At 45.3% G+C, this 12895-nt stretch overlaps 1 protein-coding gene across 3 annotated transcripts in view; it reads left to right on the top strand.

The window, feature by feature from the left end:
* The window catches only part of EDEM3 (ER degradation enhancing alpha-mannosidase like protein 3), a 99646-nt gene that overhangs the window by 61355 nt on the left and 25396 nt on the right, over positions 1–12895 (top strand). For all 3 annotated transcript variants that reach the window (XM_069737268.1, XM_069737266.1, XM_069737269.1), the window contains exons 9-14: positions 4708–4805; positions 6808–6933; positions 8096–8179; positions 9138–9221; positions 9303–9427; positions 11406–11571. In XM_069737268.1, coding sequence (XP_069593369.1) covers positions 4708–4805; positions 6808–6933; positions 8096–8179; positions 9138–9221; positions 9303–9427; positions 11406–11571 — 683 coding nt within the window. The remainder of the gene's footprint in view (positions 1–4707; positions 4806–6807; positions 6934–8095; positions 8180–9137; positions 9222–9302; positions 9428–11405; positions 11572–12895) is intronic.

Here is a 12895-nt window from a genome sequence, read left to right as displayed (position 1 = left end):
AAAAAAGACAGAAGAAATAAGAATAAGTTGGAGGTTCTTGTGTTCATGATTTTTTCGTCCCCTGGAAAAGGCACACTTAAAGGAAACCTGCAGCAGGATTGTGCATAGTAACCTACAGACAGTGTCAGGTCGACGCCGTTATACTGATTAAAATGACACCTTGATTGATGAACTTCGTCTTATGGTTTTTGTTTAATCATTATTTTCAGTTTGTGTTAATGAGATTCTCGTGCCCTCAGGTAGGGTTGGGGCATGTGGTGCTCTGATTATATATTCATAATACAGATTGCTGAAAGGTCACTGATCCCTCTCTGACCTGCCCCCTAGTTTGCATAATGAATATATGTACATAGTGAAGAAAAAAAACACTTCTGCATGCAGAGGAAAAAAAATCAGTTTGAAAATGGCGCCTGCCACGCTTGCGCATTAGCTGATATCGGTGTTTTGCTTCTGTGATCTGATAGCGGTTTCTGCGCATGCGTCGGGAACACCATCTTACTGTAGAAGAAAAAAAAAATTCCTCCACCAAGATGGCACCGCCTTTGCTTTAGCAGCTCTCGGTTATCTCCGAGCTGCTACTGTGCAGGCGGCGCCATCTTGGAGGAGGAAATTTTTATTCTAACCTGTCACTCTGTGGTTTTACTGTACGTGGCACATGACTTGCCGGCTTTTAAAATGACATCGGTGTGTAAAAATCGGACAACGGTGTGTAAAAATCGGACTGCACTCACATGATCAAAATGCTGTGTGTTTTTTTGTTTTTTTGCACTCATGGGCTTGCATTGGCGAGTCTCGGCCGAGTCTCAGTGATAATCGCAGCATGCTGTGCTTTTAGGCTACTTTCACACTAGCGTCGTGCACTGCACGTCGCTATGCGTCGTTTTGTAGAAAATACGCATCCTGCAAAAGTGATTGCAGGATGCGTTTTCTCTCCATTGACTTGCATTAGCGTCGCATTGCGACGCTTTGCCACAAGTCGCAACCGTCGTGCGACAGTTGCGCCGTGTTGTGGTGGACTGTCGGCTGCAAAAAACGTTACATGTAACGTTTTTTGCTGCCGACGGTCTGCCGTTTCCGACCACGCATGCGCGGCCGGAACTCCGCCCCCACCTCCCCGCACCTCACAGTGGGGCAGCGGATGCGCTGGAAAAATGCATCCGCTGCCCCCGTTGTGCGGCGCATTCACTGATGGCGTCGGTACGTTGGCCCGACGCACTGCGACGGGCCAAGTACGACCCTAGTGTGAAAGTAGCCTTACACGCACGTCGAATACGCCTGAGGGGAAAAAAACCAGATGTGAGCTGCCCCATAGATTAACACTGGGCTATGTGGTATGCGATGATTTCTCGCATAGTACTCAGCCATATTCTACAGTATTGTTACTCCGGCCTAACAGAGTCTCTTCTGCATGATGGGCTGCCCTAACCTGAGAAACCTCTGAGTGGGTACCATCTCTTGCGGTTCCCGGACGAGTGGCTCTCGGTAGTCGCAACACTTGGGTCTGGGACGTCGTCTCCTACGGTTACAAAATAGAATTTTCCACTCCCCCACACTTTTTTGTTTTTCCGGTCCCCCAAGGGACTTTTCCCTCATTCCGTTTTTTTCAAGGCTATCGATTCGGTCTTTGAGGCAGGCATCATTCTTGTTCCTCCTCAGGAACGCTTTTCCTGTTTTTATTCACACCTGTTTGTGGTTCCAAACAAGAAAGGCACAGTTGGCCCCATCCTTTACGTCAAGTTATTGAACCGATATGTTTGTCTCCGTGAATTCAGGATGACGTCCCTTCGGTCGGTGGTTGCCTCCTGGAGCCCTAGAGTGGACATTCAAGATGTCTATCTGCACATACCCATTTTATCACTTGACCAGAGGTTTCTCTGTTTCAGTCCAGAAGTCCCACTTTCAGTTCTCAGAGCTGCCGTTTGGCCTAGCTACAGCACCCAGAGTTTTCACGAAGATAATGGCGAATTTTATGTCCATTCTTCGAAGCAGAGGCATTCTCGTCATAGCTTATCTGAACAACATTGTAATCTAGGCTCCGTGGTACTCGGCATGTCACGAGAGTTTGCAGATCACTCTGGACACCCTCTCTTGTTTCCAAATAGTCTCTGATCCTAGCCCAACACAATGTTTTGCTGGGAATGCTGTTCAACACCATGCAGGTAAGGATTTTTCTCCCCAAAGAAAAGTACTCTGCTCTACCAGGACAAGATGGCTCTACCAGGACAAGATGGCTCTACCAGGACAAGATGGTTCTGCGTCCAATCCCATCTTATCTGCATAAGGTGGCTTCCTCGTTTCACCTCAATGAAGACATCGGTCTTCCTTTTGTCTGTCTCCTTCTCATCCTCCGAATTGGTCACTAAACAAACTGGATCTGGTGAGAGCCCTTCGTCTCTACCTTTCCAGAACGGCACCCTTCATAATTCCCGAAAGTCCTTGAAGAAGTCTCCCTGTCATTTCTGCCATTCTGGAAGCCTAATGGATAAGGGATAGTGTGCTTCCACTCAGGGTCACAGCTCAGACCTCTCGAGCAGTGGGGGGCCTACTGGCCATCTGCCACCAAATGTCAGCTGCTACATGGTCTTCCGTTCATACCTGCGCAAAGTTCTACAGGTTTCACACCTACGCCTCTTCAGTTTCGAACCTCGGTAGAAAGGTCCTGCAGGCCGTAATTGTCCAAGTTCAGATTTGAGTATATTGTCCTTTTACCCACTCATAGGAAACCTTGGAATGTCCAAAAGCAGTCCCAAGTCCCCCAATGAAGCGATAGAGAAATTTAAGATTTTGGATACTCACTGTAAAATCTTTCTCTGAGCCTTTATTGGTGGATACTGCACCCGCCCTTGTGTACAGCTAGCTTATGGTATTCATGTTGCTTTTCCTACTTCTTTCTCACTAACTCATTAACTTTGTGCCAGTCAGTGGGGTGTACACTGCCGAGGAGGAGCTAACTTTTTGGCATCGTGTCAGCCTCCTAGTGGCAGCAGCAGCATACACCCACAGGCTTCCTTTGTCACCCAATGTAGGCTCTGAAAGAGATTTTATGGTGGATACCCCAAATCTTAATTTTATTTGCATTCTGTCAAAACTGTTATGGTTTTATACATTTTAATATAACTGTATGTTCATGCTGAAGTGGTTCATGGTTGTTTTGTTGTCCTTTGTTCAAGAAATAATCTTCAAAAGATTTATTACATTTCTTTATAGTATTGTTTCCCTGTCTGGCCAACTAAAAGATCACGTACTCATCAAACTAATGTCGGTAGAACCACCTGTGTTCAAAGGTTCAGCCAACAGTCTACCGTGTACGGGGGTACCTGACAGATAATTGTCAGGTGCATTAAAGGAGTTGTCTGGTCCAAATCGATAAGTCTGCAGTCATGCTGTGTGGCTGCAGACTTATGAATCAACCTTCCCTCCCCCCCCAGCGCACACACTGTGCGCTGCGGGAATTTTTTGGTTTCTGAGCCGGGACCGGAAGGTATGTATGCATTATGCACACTCCTGGCCAGAGCCCAGCCAGTGGGCATGGCCTTGCTCCATGCAGTTGTATGAAGCGAGGCCATGCCCTCTAGTCGGTCACGCCCACTGGACAGCCGCATCACTTGTCAGGGTGCGGCCTCGTTCAATCAAAGTGTATGGAGAGAAGCTGCACCCGCTACACTAGCTCTGGCCCCGAGTATGCATAACGTGTACATCCCCATTGGTCCCGGCTCAGAAACCAACGAATCCCTGCAGCGCACAGAGAGATTTGGACTGGACAACCCCGTTTTATTTTCCCTGATACAAGTTGCTGCCAGAGAAGTCTGGCACAGGCAGATGAGCACTCTTGGGTATGGGAGAGTGTGGCGAGAGCTGCTGGCATACTTGGTGGGATCAATGCTCAGATCGGCAGCTATCTACAGTGTTCACTATGGTTGAGCAGCTCCGTTGCTGCTTCTGTAGATCCTGCTCTAGTAGTAATGAAAATGATCACAACAAGTATGAGAAATAGAATGGCACTAGAGCAAAGCGTATTCCAAAAGGCAGGACTGATAGTGGGCGGCTGTATGTCAGGCGTCACGAAAGCTAAGGGTAATGGTGCTCTGCACAAAAAATATCCAGCGGGAAATCCAAATACGATGAAGAGGAAGAAAAATATGCGGCACTCACCCCAATGTAGCAGTGAAGATCGTGAACTTTATTGGAGAACAAAAAGAAAATACATCCGTCAGGACATCAGGTATACAGGAGGGTGCGGTATAGGAGCACGGACGATGGCCGTTTCGCACAGAGGTGCTGGACCCGTCGAAGCACCTCTGTGTGCGAAACGGCCGTCGTCCGTGTTCCTATACCGCACCCTCCTGTATACCTGATGTCCTGACAGATGTATTTTCTTTTTGTTCTCCAATAAAGTTCACGATCTTCACTGCTACATTGGGGTGAGTGCCACATATTTTTCTTCCTCTTCATCGTATTTAGTAATGAAAATGTATACCACATATTTGTGATAGGGCCCTACCCTACTATATTTTTATTTTTGTCACTTATATAGCACCATTAATTCCACAACACTTACAGACATTGTTGGCTCTATCAGTAATGTCAGTGTTGAATTTCCATAAGCATACTCTAGTTGTATGTGTCACTCGCTTTTCTTTCTGTGTTCTTTGCTGCCACAATCTGGTTTTCTCTGTGGATTTCCTACAATATATTTTCTCTTTTAAGACAGTGGAGTTGGCGCAGGAATAGACTCATACTATGAATATTTACTGAAAGCCTACGTGCTGCTTGGTGATGACAACTATTTGGAAAGATTTAATACAGTAGGTGGATTAAAACTACTGATGCTTTATAAAGGAAATCCATGATGTCTGTGCGCTGCCACTTATGGAAGTCTCCCTTTGTGCTCCTGATTACTGTTTGGGTTCGCCCATCTCTAAAGTTCGGCGTCCATACCGAACATTTACTGTTCGGGCAAGGACACCAAACACGGACTTCACTAGGAAGTCTTTGTTGCTGTTCAGGTTCAGCTGCCCAAATACCGGGTGTTTGTCGCACTGTCATGTGCATGACAGCACGGCATACACTGCTTCTGATTAGCGGTGAAATCATCCCTGCCGGTCAGACAGCCGCGGTTCCTACGCTGTCAAAAGACGGTGTGACCACTCAGCTGTGATCGGAGGTGTAAAGTTTACCTCCGGTCACTGGTGTCAGCGGATGGGACTACAGCTCCCATCATCCGACACCTGCTGCCACTAATAACAGTAAGAGCAGGAGCAGCTGATGTGTGTATTCCTTAGCAGGCTCCTGCACTGTAAATAATTATAAAAAAAAATGGTGTGGATTCCCCTGTATTCTTAATAACCAGCCAGGCAAAACTCACAGCTTAAGGCTGCAATCCCCAGCTGTCAGCTTCAACAAGGCTGGTTATCCCCATGCCACATTTTTTAATGATTTAGGTAAATAATTTAAAAAAACCAGCATGGGTCCCCCTCATTTTTGACATCCAGCCTAGCTAAAGCAGATAGGTGGGGGCTGGTATTCTCGGGCTGGAAGGGGCCATGGATATTGACCACCATCCCCCAGCCTTAAAATAGCAGCTCATAGCTGCCCGAAAAGTTACATATATTAGATGCGCCAATTCTGGCGCTTTGCCCGACTTCCCAATTGCCCTGTAGCGGTGGCAAGTGGGGTTCATATATGTGGGGTTGATGTCACCTTTGTATTGTCAGGTGACAGCAAGCCCATGGCTTAGTAATGGAGAGGCGTATATGAGACACCTCTCCATTGCTAATCCTATAGTTATATCGTAAATAAACACACAGCCAGAATAAAGTCATTTATTATAGAAATAAAACGAACAAAACAGTTTTCCATTTTTATTTAAAAATAACAAACAGTTATACTCGCCTAACGTCTAATTGCACCGAAGCCCTTGTTCTCCTGTAATAAAGCAAATATAAAAAACATTATCCGTCACCTATTTGTATTTCTGTCCCTAGCCATAATCCATGTCTAGGGGGAAACTGTTTTCAACCTGAACGGTTCAAGATGTGACCGTCCAGGCAGAGAACCGCTGGTGACTGAATTACGAGCACTGCGTCAGTGACCGTCGGTGACGCCATCAAGGTTACCTCTGGTCACTGAGGCTGCGTTCCCAGCTGAGCTGTACTGAGGTGATCTCTGTGAGATCCCCGTTAGCACCGTGAGAAAAACAAATCTCTTACGGTGCTAGCGGGGATATCACTGAGGTCAATGCAGTTCAGCACGGCTGAGAACTCGGCCTCTGTGACCGGAGGTAACCTTGATGGCATCACTGCTAGTTCCCTTGGTGGTCTAAATTATTGAGTGGTTTCAACACTTTGGGTCCAGGTAACCCCAGCCTTCAGTGATATCTGAAGGTGCTTGTCCCTTTCACTCGGTACATATCTGGGCAGGCAGGAGACAATGAGGATGGTGCTTTACAATTCTCAACACTTTTATACAAGGTTACATGACCAAGAGTTAGTTCAGTATCATTGCCCAGTGTAAGCATGCAGAGTGGTCACAGGCTCCTTTGTCTTTGATCACATCTTTTATGCTGAGATCAAATCACTCAAAATAGTGTTTGATGAATGTCGATGAACTACTGCACAAACAAATAATCTTGATTAATTAGAATAATCATTCTCTCCATCTCGTTTCCTCTAAGGTCCTCACATGCATGTGCAGTTCCTATATTTGTGTCCTGTGACACCCCAGGTCTACCCGATGCTTGTCCTTGTGATTTCTCCACAGTTATGATGATATTTTGTATTAACGCTGTTGCACTTCTCTTTATTTTAGCATTATGATGCCATTATGCGCTATATAAGTCAGCCACCGCTTCTACTGGATGTTCACATACACAAACCGATGCTCACAGCTCGCACATGGATGGATTCTCTACTTGCGTTCTTCCCTGGTCTTCAGGTATACATTTTTACATAATGAACCCACTGTATTAAGTTCAGAAATTTCCTGACCTTCTCAGTAATTTTTGGTTACAAATCATGACAACCCAAGCTGGAGCTTTTAGCAGGAATCTCCACCCATCTAATGTGGGTGGATGTGTCCCACGTTTCCCCGACCACACACATCAGGGGAGCGAAGGGTTGCTCAGTAGGATTTCATGTCTTGTCTTCATGGCTGAAAGCTACAGCTGGATATTGGCTTACTCCTCTCCCCCGTTCAGATCACACTTGGGGCAGACAATGATGCATGTGAATGGGGGTCACTGGGGAATAACTGCGGTCCAGGTAATGTTCATCCATCTGCTATCTAATGTGTATGGCCAGCTATAGTGTGGAGTGAGAACATCTACCATAATACTTTGTGTATTTTATTTCTAGAAGAGCTCTGTTCACACCTATAGGTTGGTTGGATTATTACTTATTCATCTTTAGGATTATTTTTAGAGTTCAGTGATCTGGTAACCGGTGCCCATCAATGACAGTATGTAAACCATGTTTTAAATAAAAGCAGTTCAAATGGCAAAATATGTTGGCAGTTCGGCTAGCTAAAGGAAGTCTGTCACCACGAAGAGGACTTCTCAAACTAAGCATGAGCGCTGGGTGCACCCTTAATGTTCAGGGCACCTTCCCTCCTCCTAGTTTTCCGCTCTTCTCTGGATCCTGTAAAGTCAGAGTTGTCACCTAAGAGGGAGGATAGGAAGAGGCTAAACACATTTCTATAGAAAATTTGAATTTCAAAAGATTTTATATCTAATAACTCCAAACATTATCAGAGCTGTTAAGGCTGCGTACATCTGCCCTGGGAGGTGTTGTATCCTCTACCAACAGAAAGTGGGGCAACATGTGCATGATGACCGTATGAAAGGGCAGCACCACTTGTGGCTTCTAATGCATTTACTCTACCTTTTGGAGGTACAGGCTCCAGGGTAAATAGTTTCCCATAAAGGACAGTGCTCCATTTATTTCACAGGTCAGTCTGTTAACCACATGTACTCGGAGCTTTACGTTGCCTAGGTTTGCTAGTTTTATTCTCTGCTATACTGTTTCTGCTAGCATCAACACAGAAGTATATTGCCAAACTGGAGCTATGTTTTATACTTTTTTTTTTTTTATACATAAAGGTCCTTAAAGGAGACATAAGACCTGCTATAGAAACCCATGAAATGTTATATCAAGTCATCAAAAAGCACAACTTCCTGCCAGAGGTAAGATGATATTTGTTCTGTACTTCCATACTACATTAACTCTTCCATACAAAAAGCAATGAGTTTCTCAAATTATGCGAAATGCTTCACCTACTGATCTCATTAAAGTTGTAGATGCCGGCTGTATTGGCAATCTGTACATCCCATTCATTAAAAGAACATCCCAATTGTTTTAATAAGAAACATGCAGCTTTTCTACTTCATCAGTGGAGTTCTGACGTGAATGTGTGACCGCTGCAGGCAATCGCCAGCAGTAGTATGCTCATTAAGTGATGATTTGTAACATGTTCACTAGGGATCCTGTCATGACAAACAAAAAAAATTCCTGTCTTTCCCGGGAGCCATTGTGCTTCTGTAGGTAAATACCATGTGTAGCTTCTATTCTCCCTGAAGTGGTTTGCTTCTAGTCATTGGGTGGCGTTGAGCAGTCTGTGCTCTCTGAGATGACCTCTGCTCCTTGGGGGGCACACTACAGAGCAGGGGAGGTAATGGCAGCCCCACTGCATGTCCTGAGTGCTGCCCAGATGACTGGAAGCCAATGTTTGGGGGAGAACACAAGTTCATTTTCTTCCTGCAGCCGTACTTCCAAGTAGACTGCCACATATATTGAAAATGGTTTTTACCTGAAAATTGGCAAGTAAGTGCTGAGTGCAAAAAAGTATTGTTTTTTTTTTATGACCAGTTCCCTTTAAGTCATATATTTTTGTGGCTCCTCGTGTGACACCGCAACTAATAAATGTTCATCACACATGAGCGCTCACGTTTTGTCTTTTTATCAGAAGTTGATTTACGTGCTGTTGTACTCTTATTTTCCCACCATTGTGTGGCCGGTTTCTAATTTCTGTGTATATCAGCACAGTGTCTGATTTCTGGTAATGTTCCCTTTCCTCCCTCCCGATAAGGTACTGGTCTGCTCCAGTCCTACACGAATACTAATGTGATTCTGTGCATGTTGCAGGCCTTCACGACTGATTTCCGAGTACACTGGGCCCAGCATCCTTTAAGACCAGAGTTTGCAGAAAGCACTTACTTCTTGTATAAAGTGAGAACTTTTACTTTAAAGAGTTATTAATTTGAAGAATTACCTGTAAGGCTTAATATTTTTTTCTCTAACCTATTAAAGGCAACTGGTGATCCCTACTACTTAGAAGTGGGAAAAACAATAATTGAAAACTTGAACAAATATGCGCGAGTCCCCTGTGGATTTGCAGCTGTTAAAGATGTGCGTACTGGAAGTCATGAAGACAGGTATGTACAGTACACTGTAGGATTTATCTTTTTGAAATTTATGAATTTGTCTATATTTCATGTACCCTATATACTCGAGTATAAACCGAGGCACTTAATTTTGGCATGAAAAACTGGGAAAACTTATTGACTCGAGAATGCGCCTGGTAAGCATGACCCCCTCATCCCCATCCTGGTTTGCATGGCCCCCTCATCCATATCCTGGTCTGCATGGCCCCCTCATCCATATCCTGGTCTGCATGGCCCCCTCATCCCTATCCTGGTAGGCATGGCTCCTCATCCTATCCTGGTATGCATGGCTCCTCATCCCTATCCTGGTAGGCATCGCTCCTCATCCCTATCCTGGTAGGCATGGCTCCTCATCCCTATCCTGGTAGGCATGGCTCCTCATCCCTATCCTGGTAGGCATGGCTCCTCACCCCTATCCTGCTATGCATGGCTCCTCATCCCCATCCTGGTATGCATCGCTCCTCATCCCTATCCTGGTAGGCATGGCTCCCCATCCCTACCCTGGTATGCATGGCTCCTCATCCCTATCCTGGTGGGCATGGCTCCTCATCCCTATCCTGGTAGGCATGGCCCCCTCATCCCTATCCTGTATGCATGGCCTCCTCTTCCCTATCCTGGTATGCATTATCCCCATCCTGGTATGCATGGCCCCCTCATCCCCATCCTGGTATGCATGGCCGCCTCATCCCCATCCTGGTATGCATTGTCCCTTCATCCCCATCCTGGTATGCATGGCCTCCTCATCCCCATCCTGGTATGCATGGCCTCCTCATCCCCATCCTGGTATGCATGGCCTCCTCATCCCTATCATGGTATGCATTGTCCCTTCATCCCCATCCTGGTATGCATGGCCTCCTCATCCCCATCCTGGTATGCATGGCCTCCTCATCCCTATCCTGGTAGGCATGGCCCCCTTAGGGAATGAATATTTACTGCTCTCCATGCCTATTGGCGCGGCGTGAGGTGAATATTCATTTCTCTTAAGTAGCGGGCACCCATGATCGCCCTGCAGCTGACACTGTGCGCTATTAGAGATATGAATATTCACTGCCAGCAACAGGCACAGGAGTCAGCCGCCGCAGCAGCCGGCTCCTACCTCCTGTGACCTCTGCCGCTGCTGCTCCCCCTCCATCTCCTGGGACAATGACTCGAGTGTAATGGGGGGATGGGGGGTTCATTTTCAGCACACAACAATATGCTGAAAATCTTTGCTTATAGTCTAGTATATGCAGTAACTCCCCCCTGATTTAGATTTTGTTTTATTTAACATTAATCATTAGTGAGTTACAGTTTGTGTATAAACCCAGCTTGGATAGGAGGGAGGTGTGTGTATGCATGCACACGTCAGCCTGTCAATCACATCCCTCAGGGTGGGGGCAGCTCTCTGCTCATTGAGTCTGCAGTATTCTTTTAGTACTGCTATTCGCTAAACGGCTACAAAAAATGTTTGCCTTTTTTGGCTACCTAGAGGTCAGACCTTTTAGCGGCTGATCTTGCATGGCACAACCTAATACATGAGTTTTCTGGGCGGAGAAGAAATGTTTACAGCCTCCCTGTGAATGCAGACTGCTGAATCACGGCAGTGTGCGATGTGTTCAGGTGTGACGCCCCTGTGTTCCCCATGCGAGGGGACGGTGTTGTGCCGACTAGATTCTCTTCTGCTTCTCTCAGTAGAACATTGAGGGAAGCGGAGGAGAGTGTAGTCTGCATGTGAACGCACATGTGCAAACACTGCACTTGTGGTCCCGTGATCATCCATTCAGCCTAGACATACAGGGAAATCGCGATTATCTGAAGATTGCCACCAGTCTGCAGTGCCATGGTGACTGCTGATTTTTTCTTCTCAGCCCCAGAAAACCTCTTTCAGCCGATGGTAAGTAATAACTTCTGTATTTTAACTGTTCAGTGATGCTTTTGATTCATTTTTCTGAATTCTGCTTCATATCTTTCACTTGTATTTTCCTTTCAGGATGGACTCCTTTTTCCTGGCGGAGATGTTTAAATACTTGTACTTGTTGTTTTCTGAGAGAGAAGACCTAAGCTTTGATATAGAGGATTACATTTTTACAACAGAAGCTCATCTTTTGCCACTCTGGTTATCCACCTCAAATCACACACAAGTAAAGAAAAACAAGGTATGTATTCAATAATTTTATTGCCTTTATTACTCCATTTTATTAAAACAAATACAGAAATTAACCTTGCTGCAAATCCATTGAGATTCTGCTGCAAAATTGTCATGTCACATACAGATTGTGCTGCGTATTGACCATGGCTTTACCTCTGCTATGTGGCATTTCCACAGCTGAATGAGCATGATGTGGATTTGGTAATAAAGAACATGCTTATTTCTCGGGGCAAAAAATATGCCACCCGAAAATGAGTTCTGTAAAATTGTACCACATCCTCCACATGTGAACTGATCTTCTCATACTGACTTGGAGCCTATATTCTATCTGGGGACTGCATTGACGGTCCTGCTCACTCAGGAGCTCAAGTCTCCCAGCATTCTGATAACAGGTTATCCGTGAATAGTAAAGCTTAATTAAATGTCCTCTTTTTACCATCATTATCCATGGTATATCCAGTATTAAATCAGATGGACATCAGCATGAGCAGCCGCTTGCATCATCTTCCCTGGTATGTCTAGTAATAGATCAGATAGACTGGGTGGACAGCAGTGTGAGCAGCCTTTTCTTACCTGAGCATCTCTGGTATCTACTATATTAGATGGACAGGAGTGACAGCAGTTTGACCAGCCTCTTCTTAGCTCAGCAGCACCCCATGTATCTACAGTATTTGGTTTGATAGGGTGGACAGCAGTGTGAGCAGCCTCTTCTTACCTCACCACGCCTGGTATTTCCAGTATTCTATCAGATGACATGGTGGACAGCAGTGTGAGCAGCCTCTTCTTACCTAATCACTCCTGGGGTCTCCAGTATTGGGTCATATGGAACCCCATTAATATCTTACCTGAGCTGGTAAAGTGCATTTTGGATGTTTTAGTCCTTTTACCAAGAACTAGAGTAATCTGATGTAAGTGAAACTAAGACTCCCAGAGCGTTATGGAAGGTCGGCATATTGGTTATAGAGTTCCCTTGATGCTAGGATACCATAGTAATATCCAATGAACTAGTGTCCATCCATTGTGACATCTGCCGATCACTAAAGCGCAGTGGTGGCCGCTGAAGGAATTACCTCATTGGCTCATCACAAGTTTTTTGGGGTTTTTTTTGGACATCTGTTTTTGTCAATTACAGCAAACTAAATTTGTGAATGCACCTCTGGACTAGAAGACGGGTCAAGTGCGAAAAATATGGAGTGCAAAGGATTTACAAAGCTGCTCAACTTTTTACACTTATCTTCTCTAATATAGAATATCAACACTAGTTGTGTGTCAATATGAATTGGTGCGCATGAATGTAAAGCGAACCTGAGCGGTCATTCATGCTGTCTAAA

Source organism: Ranitomeya imitator, chromosome 8 (assembly GCF_032444005.1).
Source record: "Ranitomeya imitator isolate aRanImi1 chromosome 8, aRanImi1.pri, whole genome shotgun sequence".
NCBI classification, from domain to species: domain Eukaryota; kingdom Metazoa; phylum Chordata; class Amphibia; order Anura; family Dendrobatidae; genus Ranitomeya; species Ranitomeya imitator.
This window is presented reverse-complemented; position numbering and strand designations above follow the sequence as displayed.